This window comes from Nyctibius grandis, chromosome 3 (assembly GCF_013368605.1).
Source record: "Nyctibius grandis isolate bNycGra1 chromosome 3, bNycGra1.pri, whole genome shotgun sequence".
In the NCBI taxonomy this organism is placed as follows: domain Eukaryota; kingdom Metazoa; phylum Chordata; class Aves; order Nyctibiiformes; family Nyctibiidae; genus Nyctibius; species Nyctibius grandis.
The window spans coordinates 38,250,651-38,273,862 of NC_090660.1; the positions used below are offsets into that span (position 1 = coordinate 38,250,651).

The 23,212-nt window shown below is 38.8% G+C and overlaps 1 protein-coding gene across 1 annotated transcript in view; it reads right to left on the reverse strand.

Moving 5' to 3' along the window:
* Positions 1-433: 433 nt before the first annotated feature.
* The window catches only part of MOCOS (molybdenum cofactor sulfurase), a 239,609-nt gene continuing 216,830 nt past the window's right edge, over positions 434-23,212 (reverse strand). The window contains exons 10-15 of the mRNA XM_068396930.1: positions 22,750-22,831; positions 18,512-18,636; positions 17,794-17,899; positions 13,721-13,847; positions 11,261-11,365; positions 434-4,016 (exon numbers count right to left, since the gene is read on the reverse strand). Coding sequence (XP_068253031.1) covers positions 3,870-4,016; positions 11,261-11,365; positions 13,721-13,847; positions 17,794-17,899; positions 18,512-18,636; positions 22,750-22,831 — 692 coding nt within the window. The 3' untranslated portion in view covers positions 434-3,869. The remainder of the gene's footprint in view (positions 4,017-11,260; positions 11,366-13,720; positions 13,848-17,793; positions 17,900-18,511; positions 18,637-22,749; positions 22,832-23,212) is intronic.

Consider the following 23,212-nt stretch of genomic DNA (forward strand, 5'->3'; position numbering starts at 1 on the left):
CCCAGTCTCGCCTACTGACTGATGGGTTAGGCAGCAGAGAAAGATGGTGTTGGTGTTGGATCCCTCCAGGCAAAGGAGAGGGAAATGAACCTTCTCTTCTCCAACACCCTTGGTGAAAGCTCCAACCTCTGGATAACAGAGATGGCTCCAACAGGACTGCCTCTGGAGATATTTTAAGGGAAACTGGGGATTATTAGTGCATTTTGTGCAGGGCCCGAGCTGAGTGTGCAACTGATTGGCATGCTAACTAGACAGACGGAGGCTGTCAGTGCAATAGCTGGAGAAACACCTCACCTGTGAATACCAGCAGCGATGAGACATCCCTTCAGTCCTGAGCCACATACTCGCCCCGTGAGCCTGGCAATGCCTCCAAGCAGAACTTAGCGTCTCATGAGCTCAAAGGTCAAGAATGCAACTACCACCAGCAAACACGTCAAGCTCAATATATAATTTATTGGTTTCATTTCCAAGAAAGTTAAAAAACAGACTGAAGAAGAAACACATAGCATAATCTCTACAATTTATGAACAACAATCACATTTTTTTATGCAGTCCTTCCTTTTGATTTGTGTATAATTTTGACAGAAGGGTGACCTAAAATTTTGACCATATTTTGAAGGATGCCATTGAAAGTATATAAATCATAAACTGTCCCTGAAATATCTTAGTCATATCAGAGAACACAGAGTTCAGAGACTTCTCCTAAAAATGCTAATTTAGCCTCCTGGCTATTATGAGAGCATGTAATAATCACCATTTTTGCCTTGAGATTTGAGAAGGAGTTAAGTCCCACAGAGAATGGAATGTGTCTAAATAATTCATTGTAAGGAAACATGGACTTAGTTTTCAAATACATAGAGGATTTTCTACATACAGCACTCACTATGGAAATACTGTATTAAGTACATTTCTCATCCATATAAGCTAAATATATATCTGCAATTAGTCCAAAGATTTAATTTTGCAGCAATGGCAGTGCCTAGATGAAAGAGCCTGCATTCATATGAAATGGTCTTTTTTTCTATATACTCTGAAGACTGAGAAGTCACCCATTACAGAACATATAATCTTTCTATGTAATATATACAGTGTTTTGAAATGTTTATGCCCTTTTTGTTCCTGCAGTACCTGGGTTTGCATTATGCTAAGTTTCTTCTTTCTTTGATTTTTTTTCACATTATGGGAAGGATGTTATTTCTACAACCTTAAAGCACATGTCATTTAAAAGTGACTCTTCCTACTTCAAGATTTTCCACAGACCATTGGCACTGAGAAGAATTTGTCTTCATTGATGGGAAGACATATCAATACTGGTGGGAACATTCCACTTACTAGAAGGGAAATATTATCTTTGTTGAGATGAAAGATTCCTTATGTATCTTCCATCAGTCTGAAGCATTGTGACATTTCCTATCACTGTAGCACAAGGATGTTCCTTCTGGGAAATGCACAGAATATACTAATGAGTGTGTTCATACATCAGAAAAATCTTCCCCTCTGCTCCCGTAAAATGACAAAATTATTCTTGGTCTAATATTACTAAGCCAGAGCAGAGAAAGTATAATTGCCTGTAAATAATAGGTCAAAATGACCAAGTATGACATTTTTAAAGTTCAAATCCTCTCATCCCTAGTTATACACTGTAATAAGGCTATTCACAAACAGTATTTGTCAAGCCACTGTGTACCAAAGTGACTTATTTTGTAGTAAATCAAATAACAAATGAAACAGAGCTTGCTGAAGTTGGCTTTCAATTTACTTTTCTAACTTCTGTGCCATTTTAAACAAATGACATACTGGTGAGGTGAAGAGGACAGAGCAAAGCACCAGAGATCACCTGAAGGTCAGCATACAGCAGGTCTCTTCACATTAAATTTGCCAGAGTTGTTCTGGCTTTCTATTCCACAAAACAATGTTCTGCATAACAAAAAGGCAAAGAGTGAAACAGTTAAGAGATTTAGATACCAGGAAACTGCTTTTCAAGGTTCCAAAAAGCCTGCTCATTACAATAGCAGATAATTGACTATTAGACAGATAAAATCCCTGCTTTTCAAAGCAGACATCAAGAAGCAGTGTTTGGGCTCTGAAGTGGAAGGTACAACTCTCAAAACTGATCCTCCGTTTACATACATATGAAACACCCCTCTCTTTCCATGTATTTTATGGCAGGTTGTAAGAAACAGATAATGTCTCTTCTCATTTCCATTACAAAGCTCCACTGAGAGACTAATAAGAGTCTGTTCCAGCTGAAGTGGGTAAAACCAGTTCTTCACAAGGGAAAAAAAAAAGGAAAGAAGAAACCAGTTCAAAAAAAAAGAGGAGAGAAAGAAAAAAGACCATCTTTGAATGCTGGTTCGCACACAGGGCGATGTGCTTCCCTTTTCCCACTGTAGGCCGCTCTGCGGTAGTCGCTCCCCTTTCAGAATGACTGTTTGACCAATTCTTTCCCAAAGCCGCCTGCTCCCCTCCAGGGATATATTCAACAACTCAAGGATTGCTTCAGCCAGAAGCACTTTCACACAGTTTGAGCCAAAATTGCCCCGAGGAAGACCTAAATCATGCTGGATGAGAGTTCTGATGGTGTTTTTAATGGGGTCAAAATTTCACTTCCCAAAGAGCAATACAGCAGCCAATCTAGGAGAATTTCCTCTTCCAGAAGGACTTCCTGGAAGCATGAAATCACCCTGTGGCTGGCTGGACACATGCTGGGGGTCATAAAACACCTGGCCTCAATGTGTTCAGTCATGCATTACATTGACTTTCCATGTTATTTTTTTTTCTGTGTGGCTTGCTTGCTTTATTTTTTTAACTTTCATAATAATTGATAATTCAGACTAAGTAAGTCACAGGATTTATATATTTGCTCTCAGAAATCAGAAAGCACGAGTCATATTTAGGAGAGTAAATGTAGCCTTCTAAGGAGGACATTATCAAATGCACAGAGTAAGAAAAAAGAATACTTTGGCCTGTTCTGGATGGAGAAGCATCATAACTTTCAAGAGTTCCCTTAAGTGGCTATTAGAGACTGCTGAGGGTAAACAAAATTTGTATAGAAAACATGACTGTATTAGTTGAAAAATGTCTAATTAGAAAAAAAAACATGTCAACATCCACAAATATGTAAGGAAACAAGTGTGTGGGAAGACATCACATAAAATAAATCAGATGGAAAAGCAGCAAATGGGAACGAGAGAAATAAGTCGAGAACAAATAGATGAAATTGCTTCATGGGGAACGTATTTTGCAAATGGCATACTGAATCTCCATTGATCTTTGTGCCTTTTTGGCATCCTCACACACCACTGCCAAAGCGGGAGACACAGATTTCCCACTAACAGTTGCCTCTTCTCCGGTGCTTTCAGACTGTCTACACATCACCTTCACTCTCATTTTTGAAAAGCTGAATGAACTGCTACTTTCATGCCGCTCTCCCACTGTTCCCTTCCCACCCGCATTGTTTCTAAAATATGTCCTGCATCCTCTCTCCCAATTGTGGTTTTAACAAAGCAACATAAGGAAGTAGTGTATTGTTGTGTTCACTTTCCTTCACTGAGATGTGGGTTTCTGACAATGATGTTGGACTTGTTTTGGGAATCATCCACCAGTAAAACTTGATCAAACCTGTTGCATCCTGAAGCAATTGAGCAAAATAGAGTTATGGCTGCTGTAACCTAATCACAAGCAAAAACATGTAGGTGAGCTGTAATTATCAAGGGTTCTGCCATCTGATAACATTTACAGCAAACAGAAGATTAAGAGACTTAAACCAGAAGCAAATGAGTGGAAGCTTTTTCTTTTTTTTTTTTTTTAATAACTGACTCCTGACTTTTCCCTGGACTTGCATATAAATCTCATCTCCACCAGAGAATCTATCCTGAACATTTTTCTTCACCGGATGAAGGGGGCTGAATTTCTGTATTCTCCTTCAGTACTGGAAGCACTTGAGACCCAACTGATAAAATACCTGGAAAGGATGAGTGCAAGGGCTGGTTCATCAGGTATATGCCAAAGTTTGTCTGAAAAAAACCAAAATATTTATTGAGATGCAACTCATGTTAAAGTAATCAGGTCTATAGAGGATCTCACAACCCAGATATGTTTAGAAAAACAATACTGCTTTAAGAATAAGGAGGTATGTACTATCTCCATGTAATTAAGAGCATTTTTACTAATTAACTATAATAGACTGGTAAACAAAAGCTATCCCCATGCTATTTAAGAAGAACACCTGAAGTAAGTGGATAAATAGTATTTCATCACGAGTTTCATAGTATCATATATGTAATTTACACTCCCTCACAGTCTTGTCATTTAATGACGGTTCTGGCTTCTTGACAAACACAGTTAATGAATTGTCACAAATAAAGGCTAGGCAACATGAGAATGCATGTATGTCCAAACAGTGAGGAAAAGTCTTGCATCTTCTACCATGAATTATTCACTTTGTTAACAGAACTTTGTTCTGTCTAGCCTTTGTGAATTTCCCTTCATTTGTTTTTATGAATATTTTAGTATATTTTACCGAAAATATTCAGAAAGTTTGTTTTATTAGGAGTACCACTTCTTATCTGTCATTACCTGTGAAGCCATCCTACATAAATATTAGAAACACTTAGATATGTGTCCTTGTGATACTGAATAATAAAAAAAAAAAGAGGAACAGAATAACCACTTCACCCACTGACCGTACAACCCTCGCAGGCACCAAAAACATGATCTGACTGTCTGCACTCTTACGTGTGGTCTTAATCTTAAGCACGTTGAATGTTACAGTTGTAGCTGTGAATAGCTGGGTGTGATCTGGAAATGTCACAGTAAGAGACCGGCGTGTTCTTGTGGTTTTGTTTTCCAACAGCAGAGAATTTAGAAATGTGCAAGAAACAGACTTGCAATATCATGATAATATTTTCCAAACAATTAGATAATAGTTAATTAAAGAAATATGTAAAGTAAGAAATAAAGGAATGCTGAAGACCATGTTAAATTGATAATTGATTTGTAGACTTCAGAATGTCTGTCTTTGATCTTCAAACTGAGGACCTTGGAAACGCAATACTAATTTTCTTGTCTTCTTTTACAGGTTTCAATAAGAAGTGTTTTGTTTTGGTAGGCTACAGCCAAAAGGTACCAGTCACTCAGAAGTGTAAAGTAAATAAATAAGCAAATTAAATTCATTTGGTATTTCTGAAAAACTAAACTTTAAAAACAAAACTCTATTCTCCTTCTCCATTTCCTGATTACATTTGCTGCCTTTGTTCAGATTGATGATCCTGAAATTGAGGGAATTACACTGATAGCAGGTTTAGAAAAATCATATGAGGTACAAGGAGTTGCAATAAATTAAAAAAACAGTGTTAGCTGAATTTAAGGGAGAATATTTGACAGACTAAATATGATGGCAGTATGTTTTCTCCTGTTCTTGCTCTATATAATTAAATAAAGATACAGCAATGACGTAACACAAAACAGCTTTTAGTCTTTGAAGAATTAGCGAGAGGTAATTCTTCAAAGGTAAGCGAGACCTACTCCCATGTATGAGAGATGCTGTAAAGCAGAGATCTATCCAAACAGGGCCTCAGAATCTGAATTTGTGTCTGTTTCATTTGTAATCCCAAACATTAAAAGAAAACAGCTCCCAAGCACAGTTTTTTTGGCTACTTCTGCTATTCCTTCATCTCACTGGCATTTCACATATATGGGGTATGAGTTGGACCTGATCGGGCCTATCCTATTCATGACACTTTTTGGATACCTGTGACCATAATGGTGTCAACACTGGTGGGCACAGGGTAGATCCTTATGGTAAGTATTCTAGTATTTAATGCTGAGGAATGACTGCAGCACACTAAGATCCCAATCCTGTAGCACAGTGACTGTGTTGGATCAACCATGATGCTAACATGGCAAGTTAGTAACTGTTTCATTTAAAATATTAAAGTATATAGTAGTATTTTTCTATTCTTGCTTTTCCCTTATTTGTTGACAAACTGTGGTTTCTCTATTGGCATAAATGATGTGGTTTTCAGCCTTGTGGTTAATAATCTGGATTTACTTCCTATACCCTAGTGCAAAAATGACAGTTGCCATAATTTTGTTGTTTTAAAAAATCAGGGAATCATAAAACAAATATTGTAAAATGAGCATTAGTCCATGCTACACCACATTTCACACAGGAAAGAATTTTATAACTCATCCGTGTAAATGAACTCATTTGATATATGAGAAGTTTTATTTATATTTACTGTATTGACATCTTGATTTATCTTACAATGAGACTAAAATAAATCTGGGCAGATTGTTCACTATGGAGAATTTAATTTACCAATTTTTCTATTGTTGTAAATCATTTAGCAAGATTTTTTTTTCTTAAAGCACTTTAAACCATTCAGAATTATTTAAGAAAAGGCATGTGTGAATATATCTTATCTTCAGAAGTTCTGAAATACTATTTTAATTCTAGGCCTTAGCATTTCCCTATTCTGATTGGGCATCTAAAGTCTCTTAGTTTTTTTTTCAGTGCTGAGACTGGGTAATGCCTAAGGAGTTTTCAAGGTGATGCTATACGGATGGTATACATACTTTAGTATTAATACCTGCTTGGAATTGCTGACCTCTTTCTTTTGTGAAAGTTCTTAAGACCAAAATTTAGCTTGTGATTACTAGAAGTGGATTTAGTTATGTTTTAAGTAAATTTCCTTGTTTTCTCAATAATTACAAATATTGACTCAGCAAATACTGATAATAGCACCACCACCCCCCCCCCCCCAAGGAACCACAAAAGCTGTGCATCCTGCCATTTCAGCTCTGTTTTAAGAGAAAGATAAAATGTAGAAATTGGCCCTTCTCACATTTCACTGTTGAAAAATGACGCTTTCAGATGCAGAGATTAGAGCCCGCAGAGTTATTACAATGGACTGCATAATCTCTCTCTGCTGTCGCTACGTTTTCCTGACTTCAAAGGCATTTTATTCCGCATATAACCTGCCCAGAACACGCCAAGAACTGGGCAGGGAGTGCTGGACTGTGAGTTCTGTGGCTTTATCCGCTCGGTCTTCTAATGGCAGTAGGGGCTCTTCCCGTCACTCTTAAACTTCACAGGAACAAAAAATGTAAAGCTTCTTGATTAGTAAAAAGCACACCACTTCACTGCTGGGAGAAATAGATAAAATGTTCTTAGTCTTGCCAACAATGAATCATATGATAGTCATCACACTCACTTAAAGGAGGAGCTATAAAATGCTGTCATTCTTGCATGTTGTTTCAAGTACATTTACTGTATCAACAGTAATATGCACTGCTTAGATATTCCCTGACAGAGAAATAACCTGGGTGTAGTATCTCCTTTTGTAAGATAGAAGCCCGAGGTGCTACATCTGACAAAGGCTGAGATGAGATGCCTTCAAGCTACAGCTCCTAAACAATCAGTTCATTCAGACTAGCACTTGGTAGGGAAAATGCCCTGCTAGAATGTGTAACAAGCACATAAGTCATACTGCATGCTAAAACTTAGCTTTGCATGGATGAGTTTTGGATTTTGCCCCTGGGTGTAGCTCTCAGATGCCTTCTCCCAATAGATAAATTTACCTGTTAGGCATCTGCTCATTTTATTCATACAATAACATAACCTCCCCCCCATGAAAAGGTTTGGGAGATGCAATTATTAAAGCCGAATATTTTTTTTTTTAAAGTAAAGATGGTTTATTAGCTCTGGATTCATCAAAACTTATTAGTAAAGCCTTATAAAATAGTAGAGTGGAAGTACTTCCAATATGCCGATTTTTCATATTGGAAAAAAGGGAAACTTTTAACTTGGTGTCAGACAACCCCATCTTGTTCTGTTAAAAATATCTGGACAGCAGAATGTTTTCTTAAGAACTGATTTTCCTTTGCTCTACCTTAAATAAATGCATTTTTTCAGTTCAGCCACCAATGAGAAAAGAGAGCCATATTATTTCAGAGGTCTATTAATTACATCAATCACTGTGTTGCAAATGTTCCAGATCTTTGGATGAAAAGCATTGTATAGAGTAAAGCCCTGCATTACTATGAAAATGATGATAATGATGCATCAGATAAGAGAAGTCATTTGCTACCCTTGCTAACATTTCAGTAAGCAATCCACGGGCACAGCATCTAATTTTGCAGGGAAAGAAGCTCTCCCAAGGCACAATGAGATACATAAAGGAGGACCAACAGCCCGCATAGCACTGCTGCAAATCTACCCACAGGGCTCCTGCTATTCTCAGCGTTAAACTGCATCTGCAAAACACAGAAGATGGGCAAGAATTCAACGTTCTCTCCTTCCTGCCTATGTGTTTTTTGCATCAGGTGGTGATGCATGTGAAACAGCATGTGGCTATTTTTATGCCATTTGCTTAATGTAGTTATCTAGTCTTTCGTAGTCTCCTGCAGTAACAGAGAGCGCTCTGGCACAGGAGGAGAGCTCATTTTTCCTTTTCATTCAAAAATTACAGAGGGAATCCTTAATGAGTGTTTCTTCAGAACTGATGGCAGCAGAGCTCAAGTTCACTTTGTAGAGGTGTTTGCGTATTATTTCAAACAATGTGATAAAAGGTTTCAAAAAAAGTAGCTGGCTAGACTTCAGCACCTTGCTTTACCTTTATCAGGAAACATGCAAATTGCTTGTGTGGCTAATTACAGTAGCTCGTTCTGACTTTCAGCTGCAATCCACCTATGCAAAGCCTCAGTCTTTCAACTTGGAGCACCAAGTTCTGAGTCCCAGAGGGATGGAGAAAAATATGATTTCAGAAATAAAGATCGAACTACCTATTACAAGCTTTACTTTATTTAGTTCAGTATTGAAGTTCATTGTCAGTGCTGTCATTTGGGCTACCAGTTTGATAAAGTTTGATATGTTTTTCCAGGTTGTTGTTCTTGGAAAAACAAAACAAAATGGCAAATATTGACATCTAGCTCTCTTGTTAAGCATTCAGGATTTGCTATCCATTCGTATCTACAGTATTTTTAACATTTTGGAAATCGAGCAACTACAATAGCCTTTCAAAAACAACAGTTGCCCTCGTACCGGGAAATTAGATAAAATCTTATTTCGCTGCATTTGTTTTTTGTAGTTCGAATTTCATTATTGACAGCTGGGAACAAACTGCTGAATTCCTTCCCTGAATCTGTATCTGATAAAAAAAGAAAATGAAGTCTATTAGATGACTTCTTAACAGCAAAGCGCATGCTAGAGACATGAGTCACCACAGGATTAGCTCTGCAATTTAACACAGTCACATGAACTCAATGTTCTTTCTCTCTTCCCACTGTGAACCGTGAAAGGTTTGGATCAATGTCCTCTGCTAGGTCTGCTTAGCACACTGAAGATGCCATAGTCCTCGGCTGCTACTCACTGATAACCAGCTGGTGACCATCACCCCACAGATGACACACAGGAGGGATGAGCTCTGAGGTCTTCTCAGACCAGTTCAGGCAAAACTACCAGTTCAAGCTATTTCTTTCAGCTGTCAAGCTAACCCAGAGGACTTGGCCTTATGCAGAGCAGGGCGTGCTCACAAGATCCCATCTGCCAGCAGCGCTGAAGGCTGGGAAAAATAAAAAAAGCTGAAGGCCTGTTTCTTTGCAGCATGAATATCGTTGTGCAGCTGAGGGAAGCAGAGCACTGCCCTGCTGTGAATAGGAGCACTGTGCTCTGCAGCACCTCGCCTTGCCATGCGTCTTTTATCTGGCGCCAGGTTGTTCTCAAGAAACTGGATTGCTCTCTTTGCCTTAGTTCTCTTTGAACGAGTTACTTAGTTCTAGGTGTGCTTGTATCCAGAAAATCTTTGCATTGCTGAGTTAATAAGAATGAAAGAGAAGCTCATCTTTGCTGTGGGAAACATGCAGCAGATGCTTTACTTCTCCTGAGAATCTGTGTCCTGGGTAAGGTTTTGTTGCCATTTGAGAAGGTCACTGAATACAGGAGTGATTCCTTCCACAGAGGATTCAAGTCATAAGCCAGTAAAACCCACGTGGGTAGAGAAAGTCCTCTGCATACCGCACCCCATGTTGCAGCTGGGCAGCATCCCTGCTCAGAGTGCCAGAATGTGCTCTAAAGTGTCCCGCACGTTCCAGCTGTGGCTCACCATTGCCTGGAGAGAGGGCTCTTGTCCTCAGGCTACCCACCATGGCCAGGAGCTCCTCTCACAAAGGCACATGTGCTGGGGTGATCTGGATGCCAGAGCCTGCTGTGCAACCTTAAGTCATCTCAGGTTAGCGGGAAGCTGTGCCTAGACAGCCGGCCCCTGCCTGCTCGCCTCTCCCCCATCTCGCTCTGCACCAGGCGGCTGGCTTTGAGATGGAGCCGGCGGAGCTATTCACCAAAGATAACATTCATTGAAAATGTAGCCCTTTGTTTGCTTAATGAGTCACTGAGACAAATCAATTTATTATTTTTTTTCCAAACAAAGAACGCATTATTTGTAACTTGTTTGTGCATTGTTTGGGTGAATAATTTTCAACCTATTTGTTATTGCTCTGCCTCTGTGCTGTGCCCAGTCTCTGGTGTTTGGCTGGTATCGGCCAGGCTTCTGAGCCCTGACTGGATAACGAACTTTTACAACAGAAGTTTAATGAACAGGAAGCAATGAATTTAGAGTAAGGATTTTCAGCTAAATACATACTTATGAGGAGATTTGTGAAGCTTTTGGGATGCCAAACTGCCTAGCCATTGTCTGAGCACTCTCAATTCCAAGAAGCAAGGCAACCTTAGGAAGCAGAAGGACTCCAAATGAACACCCATATTTCACACTTATTCTCCAGTCACTTTCTTAATCAATTACTCTTCAGTTTCACTACTTTCACATCTGCTCTGTTTTTTCTGCTAAGTAGTTTCTCACAGTAAGAATGAAGTTTAGTCTTACAAGCTAACTGTATCATTTCAAACACTCTGATTTTTCTGCAGATTTCTCTTCTTGAATGACATCAGCGCATCAGCTTGTGTTTTTCAAGACCAAAATAAACACATTGTAAAGCAGTACATACTGAATAAAAGTAAGCATAATAAAAAATAATGCATATTAATAATCAATTTCTGAAAAAAACCTCCATGTTAGGCATTTTATGGAAATAAAACATGTCATATCTGGGTTGTAAGTGCATCCTCTTTTTACTGAAAAAACAAATGGTAACGATTAGCGTAACAACTTGATGGTGAATATTCTCTCAGCAGATATTTCACTATGCATGCAATGAAGTCACTACATCTTTCTATACAGCTATTTTGGAGTACTGTACTGACCTTTCTACCTCTGGCAGCAGAGAGAGACTGCAGAAATTCTTTGTTTCGTTCCCCCGACTGTTGATCAATGCAGATTATTTGACATCTGCTACATGGACCCACAACCTGAAATTTCAGTTGAAGAAGGTTCACAGCTGTATATCAAAGCAGTACAACACAGAACAGTACAAGCTTCTGACCAGCATAATATCTTAAAAAACCATATCTTTCATGTACTTTTCCTGTGTTCTTTTATTCTTTAGTTATGTAAGAAGTCAGGCCTGTTCGCCTAATGTAGGTACATTTTCAAAGGGTCTACTTGCAAAGTTCTCACTGATTTTTTAATTCACTTTTTCTTTTTTTTTCCTATTTTTAGGAAAACTTTCCCAGAGACAGAATCTGAGAAACCAAAAGCATTTACATATTTGTATTTCCTGATGGCTTCACTTCATCTACGGTCTGGCAGGGCTACTCGCCCAAAGGGGAACTGAATACAAAATTAAGCTAGCACCTCAGGATTTAACCCAAGGAGGATTTTCTTGGAGTTAAACTAACAGGGTTTGGTTTACATTGTTTCAGTGCAGCTTAAATACACAATACCCCCTCGTTCTTGCTTATAGACATAGCGCTTGTAGATAATCAGAATGCAAGATGTGAATTTTCACAAGTTTATATAATCAGAAGGAATAATGAGAATCTCTACTGTAACATCATACAGAGCATAGTTCTTAAAATCAATTCCTGTTTGAACTAGGGTGTGTTTTTAGGGAAAAAAAACTGCAATGAATTTCTTCTTACCTTTTAAAGCACTAAAATTAAGAAGGAAGACATATTCAAGTTTCCCTTAATATTGCAACACTAACTTTAGCAAAGCTGTATGTTATAGAAACTGTCTTAACAGTATCTCAATATACACATTCTGCTTTTGTAAAATGTGTCATAAATTTCAAATAGGGCAAATAATTAAACCTGACACTGCAAACATTTTTATATGCTGATCTGAAGTGCTATTTTAGTTCTTTGAGGTACATCTAGAACTGCTTGTACAACGCTTCAGTGTAATCATCAAAATCATACATTTGGCTCAGCTTCTTCAGAAGATGATTTTCCACAGCTTTAATATTTTATTAAAAGAACAAGAAAACAAGACAGAGAAGGAAATATTTTTTTCCTGCTTTGCTTTGTTCAACAGCTTCTTCTACCATTTTCCTGGCATCAAATACCATTAACATAATTTCTACTGTTACTACATCAGTATCTGAATAGGGACCTAGCAGAGACTGAAAAAGACAATGCAAGTGGCATAGGCCTTTCTATTTTCAGCTTCATTCCTGAAGTATTTCAATGCCAGAAACAGGAATGCCTTTTTATTCTGAATTTTGCAGTATCTTCCACAACAGGATCCTGAGCTGAGATCCCTAGTGCAACTCCAGCCTCCAACAAGCTATACACCAAGGACTTCGTCCTCATCTCCTACCTAAAGAAATTTTTCCTCATTTTTCTGTAACTCATATTGCAGTTTACCAATCAAAGTACACATAAGAAGAGAGCAGATAAGCAATAATTTCCACCCTTACTGAAAAAATGGCCTCTGCATTTCTTATAGTACGCTGACTAGAAAGAAATAGGAGTAATGTCTACCACAGCTTCTAGATCTGACCTTAGCGCTTCTGTTACTCACACCTTATCATCCCCAAGAAAACAATGATGAATAAGCCACTTTCACATCCTAGGCAATGCATTTTCAAATACATATTTCATATCTAAGGACCAGACAAATCCAATAGAACATGGAATACATGTGTGCATCATTCCCTTAGGCTTCATGTGTAGCTTCTTCATAGATCCTTTGTTGAGACGTTTCTTGAAAGAATGTATTTGCCAACAAAGTCTAACTCTTCAGCATTTTCATTACAGCACAAAGCACATTATGTTGTTAGATATGATCTGAAGCATAACATACAAAAAACCCCTACCAGGCTAGACCTAGAAACATGTATTGAATGGAGATTAAGACAAAATGTATACAATGGAGGGCAATGGACAGTGATTGTTCACTAGCATTTATGTCCAGTCTTTTGGCAGTCAGGTGATTGATGGGCAGCAATCTGAGGTTACATCTGGACTATTATGCTTAACAGCAACCAGTATTCTTTCATGATATGCTGGCTAAATATTTCCTGCAAATTGCCTCAAAACAGTGATTATTTTTCCGCTCAGTTGGAGAGAGGTGGGAAATTTTCTGACTTACAAAATTTAAAAAAAAAGGTGTGGAGAAATATGTCAAAACCTCTCAATTATATTGCAGCACGTTTGCCACAGGTCACAGCATGTTTGTTTTTTTTACACACTTCATAAATTCTGTCTGCACGAACTGTGCCGCCCATGTTCCAGTCAAAGCCTTGCAAAAATTGGTCTGTCTCCAGGGGTCGAAATACTTTGTGACAGACTGGGACTAGGACAAGGAAGATGAGTTCGCACCTGAAATCGCAGAGCACCTATTGAAATCTCAGCCCACTCCTCTTCTTCAAAGGACGCTGGTGCACTGATGACAATGTTGGCACGGAAACGTCGGATTAATTCCTCTATTTCTAATGGCTCTTCCAATCTGTCTCACAGAGTTGACAGAGAAAAAGAAAAAATAAGGTTTATTAACTAGTTCTAGACATTTGTACTGTAAGAATCTAGTGGCTATACGATTCAGCAAATGTTTCTCCAGAATAACCTGGACCAAGATTTATTATAAAGGCTATGAAAATGGCACAAGGTATTTAACTATAATTTGCAAACCTTGACCTATAATTTATAATTCTTTGACTATAATTTGTAATCGTCTAGGTGGCTTCTTCAGAGGTGTAATCTGGAACTGTGAAGTAGGTATGAAAGCATGTAGACAGGTGATTGTGAATTAATACATATGAGAAAATTCCTTATTAGTTATCATGTGTAAGGCTAATGGTAACAAATGAAAAGATCGTTTGAGTTACCAATCATTTGACTCGTTAAATGCTTCTAAAAAGAAGGCAAATAGAAACTTATTCTGCACATGCTGCAGTGGCAAAAGGGACAAAACCAGCAGATGCTGAAGGTGAAAAAGGCCAGTAAAAGCATTTTATGAGAGAATGTATTCCTCGTATTATTATTATTATTTGCCTTTGGGATGCAGGAGATTGCACCAAATGATAGGTGTTCTGAAAAAAATTAATCTCTATGTGGCGACATCTCCACCTCTTTACAAGCACCTGAACTGCCCGAGTGTAGATTTGTGTCAGTGCAGAGAACATATATGAGACAGATAGAGCAGCAGACTGCATACAAATATCAGAAATCTGGCTGTACCTTTGAATTGTCATTCTTCACTCTCCTAAAGGAGAACCTGACCAATACCAGAAAAAAAGACAGCACTAAAATTTGCAAGGGAGTTCTCTCAGTGCCATTGTTAGTGGGGAAGAGCATTCCTTTTTGCATTAGCTATTATGGACAGGAACAACTTTTGATACTCCATCTGCTGTGGTCTGACAACTTTGGGATATGACAACCTACAGCAGAGGCAGAAACCTGGGTAAGTAGCGAAAAGAAAACTTTCTATCCTGGAGGAAAAATATTTAAAAACATAAGGACATACAGTTTAAAAGGTATTTTAATTAAAATGAGGAAAACCATGCAAAATCAAAGCACAGGGAAAATGGTTCACATCAAGCAGTCTTGGCAGAAGAGGCCTGTTAGGTGGAAAAAAGAGCTTGATTTTATTTAAAATAGTCTGGACGATCTTCGTTAGCAGACAAATGTGCATAAGGATAAACTGCCTGTGCAGACTTTCAGTCAAACCACACAAGCCCTGCTCCACAGAGCCTTCTCTGTTCACAAGGGTTCCAGCAGCCTGAGGGTAGGAAGTGGGATGGGAAGCTGAAGGGCTACAGATTTTCCCTCGAGATCTCACAAGCTATCCCATGGCTGAGACACAATTCAGAGTGATTGCAGGAGATAGGAGCCAAAAGAACCTATGCCGATGTTCAGACAGACAGGGAGGAAAGTAGCAGTTAGTCATGAACAAGTTCAATTATGCTGTTGTGCTTCCTAGCTTTGCTGTGGGCTCTTGGAGCTTGGATGCTGTGTAGCCTCTAGTTTTGAATACATTTTGTGATATATCAGTGCTTGCCACCCCAGCCACCCCAGCCACCCCGGCGGGGACATCAAAAGCCCCAGTAACCTCAGAGCTGGGCCTGCAGCATCCTGAGCCAGCTGATGAAAAATATTTCTGGTTTCTACTGTTTTATTCCTTGCTGTTGATTGTCCAAGACTGCAATGCCCCTACTCCTAGTCTCTCTGCCTTCAGCTTGCTTAGGCTCACCCCCAAAATACCTTACCTCTCCTGCGTCTATCCCCACCCCTCAGAATTGCTTCTAATTACTTGGCAGCATGTATCTGAGTAAATGCCCACCATTTGCCCCTCCCTCAAAATATGCATTGGCTGGATGGAGTGACAGGCAACTTCATCCTGAAAATCTCAGCAAGGATCCATTGTGAAAATCAGTGTATTTTGTTAAAGCCAGCCTGGGTACTTTGGACTTTTCATGGTAGCGCACCCTGCAATCCAGAACGCATTACTTATATTTAACAGGCAAACTTGAAAATGAGTATTTGCATCTTCAGGGGCATATTTCTAGCAAGAACATTTGAGCATAAGGCCAGGCCATGGGGATTTTCATGGAGGTGACCTGTAAAGGCAACACCAGAGAGGCAGATGTCTCCATATACATATAGCTCTCCAACAGTATGTTACATTCTAATTTTTAATTAAATTGCTGTTTTAGATCATCTCTCAAGAGCCAAGCATTTTTTACTTATGGAAGACACAAAGAAAGAGAAAATATTAAACCTCAGTTGAAGATTAAAATTGTTTTATAAATCTTTGCAGCAAAAACAAACCCACATGCCAAGAAGCTAAATAATACTTTCTAAAAAATAAAAACATTTAATAAAGACCCATGTGTGCAAATTCTTGAAAGTACATTTCACAGTTCAGTATTTGGGAAGTTGGTACACCACGATTTAGTAACAGTGCAAAATGATGACGCTGTATATCTATGCTGAATTCATTTCCCCAGCACCCTGAGAAAGCACTGCACGGCAAAACAGGGAAGAGTTTTTCAGCTTGTGCTGCAGAGTGGGAGGCAAGATGCTTCTCAGGCATTCTGGCAGCTCCAGTCACATCTGGAATTTCCTTTGAACAAAAGCAGATTACAAGCCTAGTTGTACTGGAAGATACTAGGCGCAAAATCAGTGGATCATCTGACATTGCATGCTTTACCAAAGTTCCCTGTCCTCCTTCATCCTCACTTGCTGCTCCCTCTGGTGCCTTACTCCTCTTCTTTGCACTGAGATCCCATGTCTGGAAGGTTCCTCACTGGGTCTCACCATGGAAAAAGCCCAGTCTGAGTAAGGGGTGCCTGCAAGGGTTGTTCTGCAAGGAGATGTAACTGAGCCAGTCAAGCCTCAAAAGAAGGCACTAACTGTCACTGAGAAAGAGTAGTCAAAACAGCTGAGGGATGGACTGATTCAAACCTTTTCCAGGTATTTTTCCAAGAGGAGCACTGCCATGATATACTAAAATTGCCCAACTGTTTTCTCCTAAAGAAAGAAAACCCTCAGACAATGCAAGCTCCAGTGGTCTGTAGTGATGCTTCATTCAGTCACTGTTTTAAATCCTGAAGCTATATACGTATCCTCCTACAGCTATATATATATAAACCAGGAATTTCAATGCAGGGGGCACGTTTGGTGGGTGACTAAGAGGAGAGAAGATGACTCCAAGAAGGGGCAGGGAAGTTTGGTGAGACAGGAAAAGGGGGTTCAGAGACAAATGCTGGGGCTGTGGGAAGCACGACTATGATGGAGGCCTTGAGGGCAGATTTTCTGTGGAATTTGAGCCTGTCCTACTTATATTCAGGAAACAGCAACTTTCTGTTGTCAGCATATGAAAATTTATTTAGCAATGGTTTCCTTATCTTTAAATTGTGGGCTGGCTCAATGTTTCATTTGCTGCTTGTATCTCCCACTTTTGTACAAGTAAAGCCACATTCAATTAAGAAATGAAATTAATCCGGTCCTGCAAGTAGTTTTAAAATATTTCTGTTGTGAATGCTTGCTATAAATCTTAATCTTTCCCATAGGAAATAGTTCAGCAAGTAGCAAGATTTTGTATTTTCACCTGCCAGATTATTTATGTTGAGAAAACCTAATTATCCTAGTTGTTCCCACAAATAGAAGTTGGCTGCTTCCCAATAGTCTTCTGCCACCAAATCATTTGACAAGAATTTTGTTTAAGTTTTCCTAAAGATGACTGGCAGAAAGATTATGTTCAAGCATTTAATCCAAATTTTCAGAAGTCATACAGGAATGAGTAATTATACCAGTTTAGTACCTATATATTTGTTGAACATTGAAAAGTAACTATCTCTAAATTTTTAGATAAAGAAGTTATATTGGCAACTTATGGCAAGATTCTGGAATCCAAGATTGCCGAGAGATATTTTGAGACAGAAGGATCTTACCTTGCAGAAATATGTTCTTTCAGCTGCAGAATGCTTGCTGCATTTATCAGGAGGTATTGTGCTTCATTCACAAAAGAGAGAGAGATGTTTGTAGCAGATGTTAGACCTAAAAAAATGAATCCAACATTCTAAAATGATCATTAAAAATCAGGTAGATTATACTAGTAATTTCACCTCATCTTTCCTTTGACCTCTTATTCATTCTCATTAAAAAATTACTCATTTGGCTTCAGACACTAAGGAAAGATTCCAAGAATCCCCTCAAACCTGAAAATGATAATGATGCAATGCATTTAGAAACTGAGATAGAGCTGAGATTTTACCAAATTTGTAAAACAATTGACAAGAGCAATATCTATGGATTTTTTTGATGCTCTTTCCATTTGATCCTTTTTTATAATGATATTTAGTCAAATTCTTTGTTTATAGATTTTTCATTATCATTTTTCAAAATGATCATTGAGTTTCCAGACAAAATCATGGTCACGATGATAAAAAACACCCAGACTGGTGTATCTGTACGTGTTCATCAAATGTAACAAGTAGAAGGGCAGCATAAACACAGTTTGGGTATAAATGTACCCTTTGAAACCTATTAGATCAATAGCGAATGACTCTTTCATGCTTTATCAGGGTAATTATATAGTCAGTATGAAGTCCATAAGCCTGATGTTTACTAAGTGAGGAATCACAAATATTTTTAAGAATGACAACATACCTTTTGTATTTTTCTGATGTGACCTGTTTTTCTTGTCTGAACTTTGTCTTATCAAGCGACATGGACGACCAAGAAACAAAGAGAACCAGCCAGCAATTCTTTCTCCACAGTCATATGTTTTTACCCTATCATGAGAAAAAAAGGACTTAGCAAAATTTGATTGCCCGAACGTTAATTTGGAAAAAGTGAAGACCAATTATGAAGATGTTTATTCTGCTTCTTCCAATACAAAATACCGAATCTGTATTCACTAATGAGTGATAAAACAGAGATGTGAAGTTCTGCATAATTTTATCTCCAATTTCATCAACTTTACTCTGTTAGTCTTGAAGTTAATATTGACGAGATCTAATTTAGTTTTATACATAAAATTACTGTGGAATAAAGGATTAAATAATAGTAATGCTCAAGACTCTGACTCTGAAGTACAGTAACTGGTAGCCCACATTATGATATAACAATACAGTATTATGAAAAAGTTAATTCTCTGGCTTGTACTTTTTACTAAAACAAAGAGGATTAATCTGAGTTGAATTCAAGAATGCCCCACTGTGCCACATTGTATGTAATTTTTAATGAACCCATCATGTACAACGATGTTAATTCCCTAATTTAATTCATGTTAATACAGACACTCCACAATAAACCATGGCTCCACTAGCAGAGCCCAAGTATCACTCTATCTAAATATGGTTTCCATTACTAGTAAATTGTCTAGTGAGTTATGCAAGGCTGGCAATAGATTTGCTTTCTTTACCTGGATGTAATCTCTCCTAGAATGATTTTGAGATCACTTCTCTCGGTTCAGGAAGGGCACAGATCAGACCACTAGGAAGTGATCTATTTGCCATTAGATTCCTCAGCCCTGAGTAATCTTATCTTTAATGTTAAATTAGTTATCTGGGTTCCCCTCACAGATAACAGAAAGAGGTAAGTAGTTCCCATCTATATTAGAACTCAGGATGGGATGACTCCCACTCTGGGAGTATTTAACTCTCTTTATTGACTACAAAAGGAGATTTGACTGACATCTAACTTTTAAATGGTATAAACAGATAAGAGGAATGCAAATTCTCATGCCCATCTAGGCAGGATTCTTGTAGCAAGGAAAGTGAGGTAGCAGTGGTCCTAGGCTCACCTTTTTGTCCTATCCAGCCAAAGCAGCTGATCTGCATGGAAACCATGTGCTCTGTGAAACAAGAAAACAGCTCCTCACCACAAAAGATGCTAAGCCCTAGGGTTTAGAGAAGTGGCTTGGCTTTATAAAATGCTTTGTAGGTTCAGCTGAGTTACACAGGTAGAAAGCCAGGACACGTGAAATCAAAGAGATTTCATAATCCTGCAGGGATAGGATATCTCTTCAGTGGTTGTTCTGAATTTTGATTGTGGTGCAGCTCTGCATCCCTCTCCCTACTCTGAGACTGGACTGATGCCAACCACAGCTGCATCTAGCCAGCAATGTCCTATAGCTGAAGCGAAACTCTGGTATTATGAGATACAGGCACTGTGGCAAGAAACAAGGGCCAAAAGGTGAGACTCCACATGAGATTCTATAGTCTGAGCTGAGCAGTTCTTGTGTCACAGAATCACAGAATCACTTACTGGTGGCTGTGCTAGGGAGAAGGCTGCTAATGAGAAGGCATGAATCTTCCATGATAACAGTACAGGTGAAATAAATTCCCCAAATATTTTTTTCCCACCCAAACAGAGGTGCTAGGGGTATTTAAATTCTCTCCTGAGCCAATTACATCTAGCAGCCTGCTGGGGCTTAACATTGTATAAATCAGGATCAAAGTTTTGCCTTTTTTAATTTGCTTACCATTTTGAGTCACAGTGGCTGAGTTAGAGACACATAGCATTTTTAGTATTTCATCAAGTGTCACTGTATAGTTTTTGTATTCCAAGACTCTTACGTTTTCAAATTGCTTTCCCTTATTGTCAGACCATTTTCTGAGCACGTACCATCATCATCTCTTCAAGGTCTTATTCAAAGTCCTTCTGCTGTAGCTCAATTCTACTCTTTTTCTGCTTATGTTTATTTTTGTTGAGTATTACTTTACATCTGTCAGTGTTACGTTTCATTTGGCACATGTCAGGCAATTTATAAAGGAGGGCCTAGTTCTCTCAGATTTTACTTGCTGTTTGCCTTGAGTTCCCCACTCATCTTCTTATGTCATTCAGCTTCAGTGCGTTACAGCTGGTCCCTCTAGCTAGGTGATTTATAGAACAAGAAACAAGGACAGCTGAAGTCTGATATTGATCCCAAGGGATATAATACATACATTTACGCACAACAGGTTCAGCTCACCTTGTTTTTAACTATGCCTTTGTCTTCTTCTACCACTGATACCCTTCCTTTGATCTCTTTGATATTGTGGCCTGTTAAAGAGGAGACTGCCCCTGCCTATTTCAGTAGAGCACTAATTCAGTAGAATTGCTTCACAATGGAAACTTGGGCTCATTAAACTTTTGTGGCTGCTGTGAAATTAAACTTCCTCACCTGACTGCTTACAGATTCTACATCACGTGCTTTTATCAGCTATCTCAGTGTAAATTCAGAGTAACCACCTAAGCCAACAGAACCGGATGAAATCACAATGTCAGAGAGCAGAATTAGTAAGTAGAAAATGCTGTCAGTCAGGGTTTCTTTCGAATAAAAGCCTTTTAACAAAGACTTTTGGTCCCACTGCTCACCTCAGACACGTTGCAGAAAAGATCCCGGACCACAAATCACCCCTGTCCTACTGCAAAGCACTGTTTTGCTCCTATTTCCATTTTTTTTGGCCCCAGAGGCTCCCCTGCTGAAACACTGGAACCTGGCATCAGCACTGTTGGATCTCTGAGCAGTCTGGCAGCCTCATCAACGTTGTCCACTCATTCTGCCTTACTTCCTGCCTTGTTTGTTTGCTAATCACAGTCCACTCTGTGCAATTTGTCTTGCATCTCCCCTTTCTTTGTCATTCCATCCTTTTCTTCCTCCTCAGGACTCTAAGCAGTTTCCCATGAAAATTTTCTATTTATTTCATATATCAAAAATTACACAGTCAATGACATGAAAGACACGCTACAATAAATAGTATGGCAGCCAGTTATATGCACACAGACAGGAAGATAACCTAGGCTATTTTACAGCCTGTAATAGATGGGCTAACCATGGGGATGCTAAGGATGAGTCAACACTAAGGGAAGTGGGACAGATGGTTAAAACAAATGACTCTTGGGTGAATTCCACTACCTGAGGAAAATACACTTCTGAGAAAAGGATCCTCTTTATCATCTGAATAGCTAGTAGAAAGAAGAAGATCATTTCCTTCATGGCTCCATGGGGAAAATGGCCAGGTCTTCTGCTGGTTGGTTTATGTATGAGTTACCCTCAGAGAAGCAAATGCAGAGGGTTGCAAAGAATTAGTATACCTTGGTTAAAAGAAGATGTAAACCTCTAAGTGGCTTTTTTAGTTGGACTTACCAAGAGACTTGGTAAAAAGAAATGTAGTAGATAATGCAAATGTACTTTAGGAAGGCACTTGATACACTGCCACTCAGAAAACTTAGTGAGACTGGGAAGTACTTAGAAAATATGACGGATAAACACTTAAGTTCACTGATAGGAAATTAATTTATGCATAATATTATATTTTACTGAAGTGGTATGGCTCTTGATTAGAGTTAACGTTATTTCATACTCACTTGCAATCTATCCAAGATTGCTAAGGGGACTCTGATCAAAATGGGTGGTCAAAACAAAATTAAAAAGGGTTGTAAATATGGAAAGCTGTTTATAACTTCAACGGCTTCTAGCAATTTTGAATCCACACAGCACAAAATGGGGAAAGTTGCCAGTGTCATTGCTGTCAAATGAAGGAACTGAATTCTAGAGTCCTGCTGAGGTCCCCAGTTGGCATTTGGAAGTAACTGGGGACACCTTTCCATTTTCTCATCCTTGCAGCAAGTAAAACAAAGGTCTCCCTTATTCAAGTCTGTGCCAAGCTATCACAGTCTCTTGTACCGTCCTTCCCCCCCTTTTAAATTTTTATAACTTTTTAGTGTTTTCTACCAGATATGCTGGGCATGCCCAATTACCTCTCTATATCTGTCTTCACCTGGTTCACTAAGTCATTCATTGCTTTCTACCCTCCTCCTCTTTTTTTAAGGCCTTCTGCCCCTGTGTGTCCACCCAGTCATGTCCTGAGTGTTACTGCAGGGATTTTCAGCTTTGATTCCACTCTGCTCTCACTCACCTGTGTGAACAGACTTTACTCTCACAGACCACAGCCTCTTTTTCAGTATTTTCTTCTAGTGATAGAGATATTGGGTCCATGCCTAGATGGGCAGACAGCAAATCATATTTTAAAAAAAACAACTATGCAGAAACATAGAGTCATGAAAAAAGTTCTTATTTTGCACCTGTTCACAATCACAGCAGCCTCCCAAATAGCATGTGACAAAAATCCTCTTTCTTTTTGCTAGAATTGTTTTCTCTGCCTGCAGGTGGCTCCAAATGATAATGTAAAGAGGAAAGGCTGCAGATGACCTTGGTACCCAAACCACATTAAGGAATATACAATTTCAGCTTTGAGTAACTTCATTCTCCGTGTATCTCGGGCAATGAAAGTGGCACAGAATTACTGCCTCAGTCATCGTTTCTGTTGAAAGGATGAGTTTATCACTGTTGTGCCCCCTCTAGCAAATCAGGAGATGAGG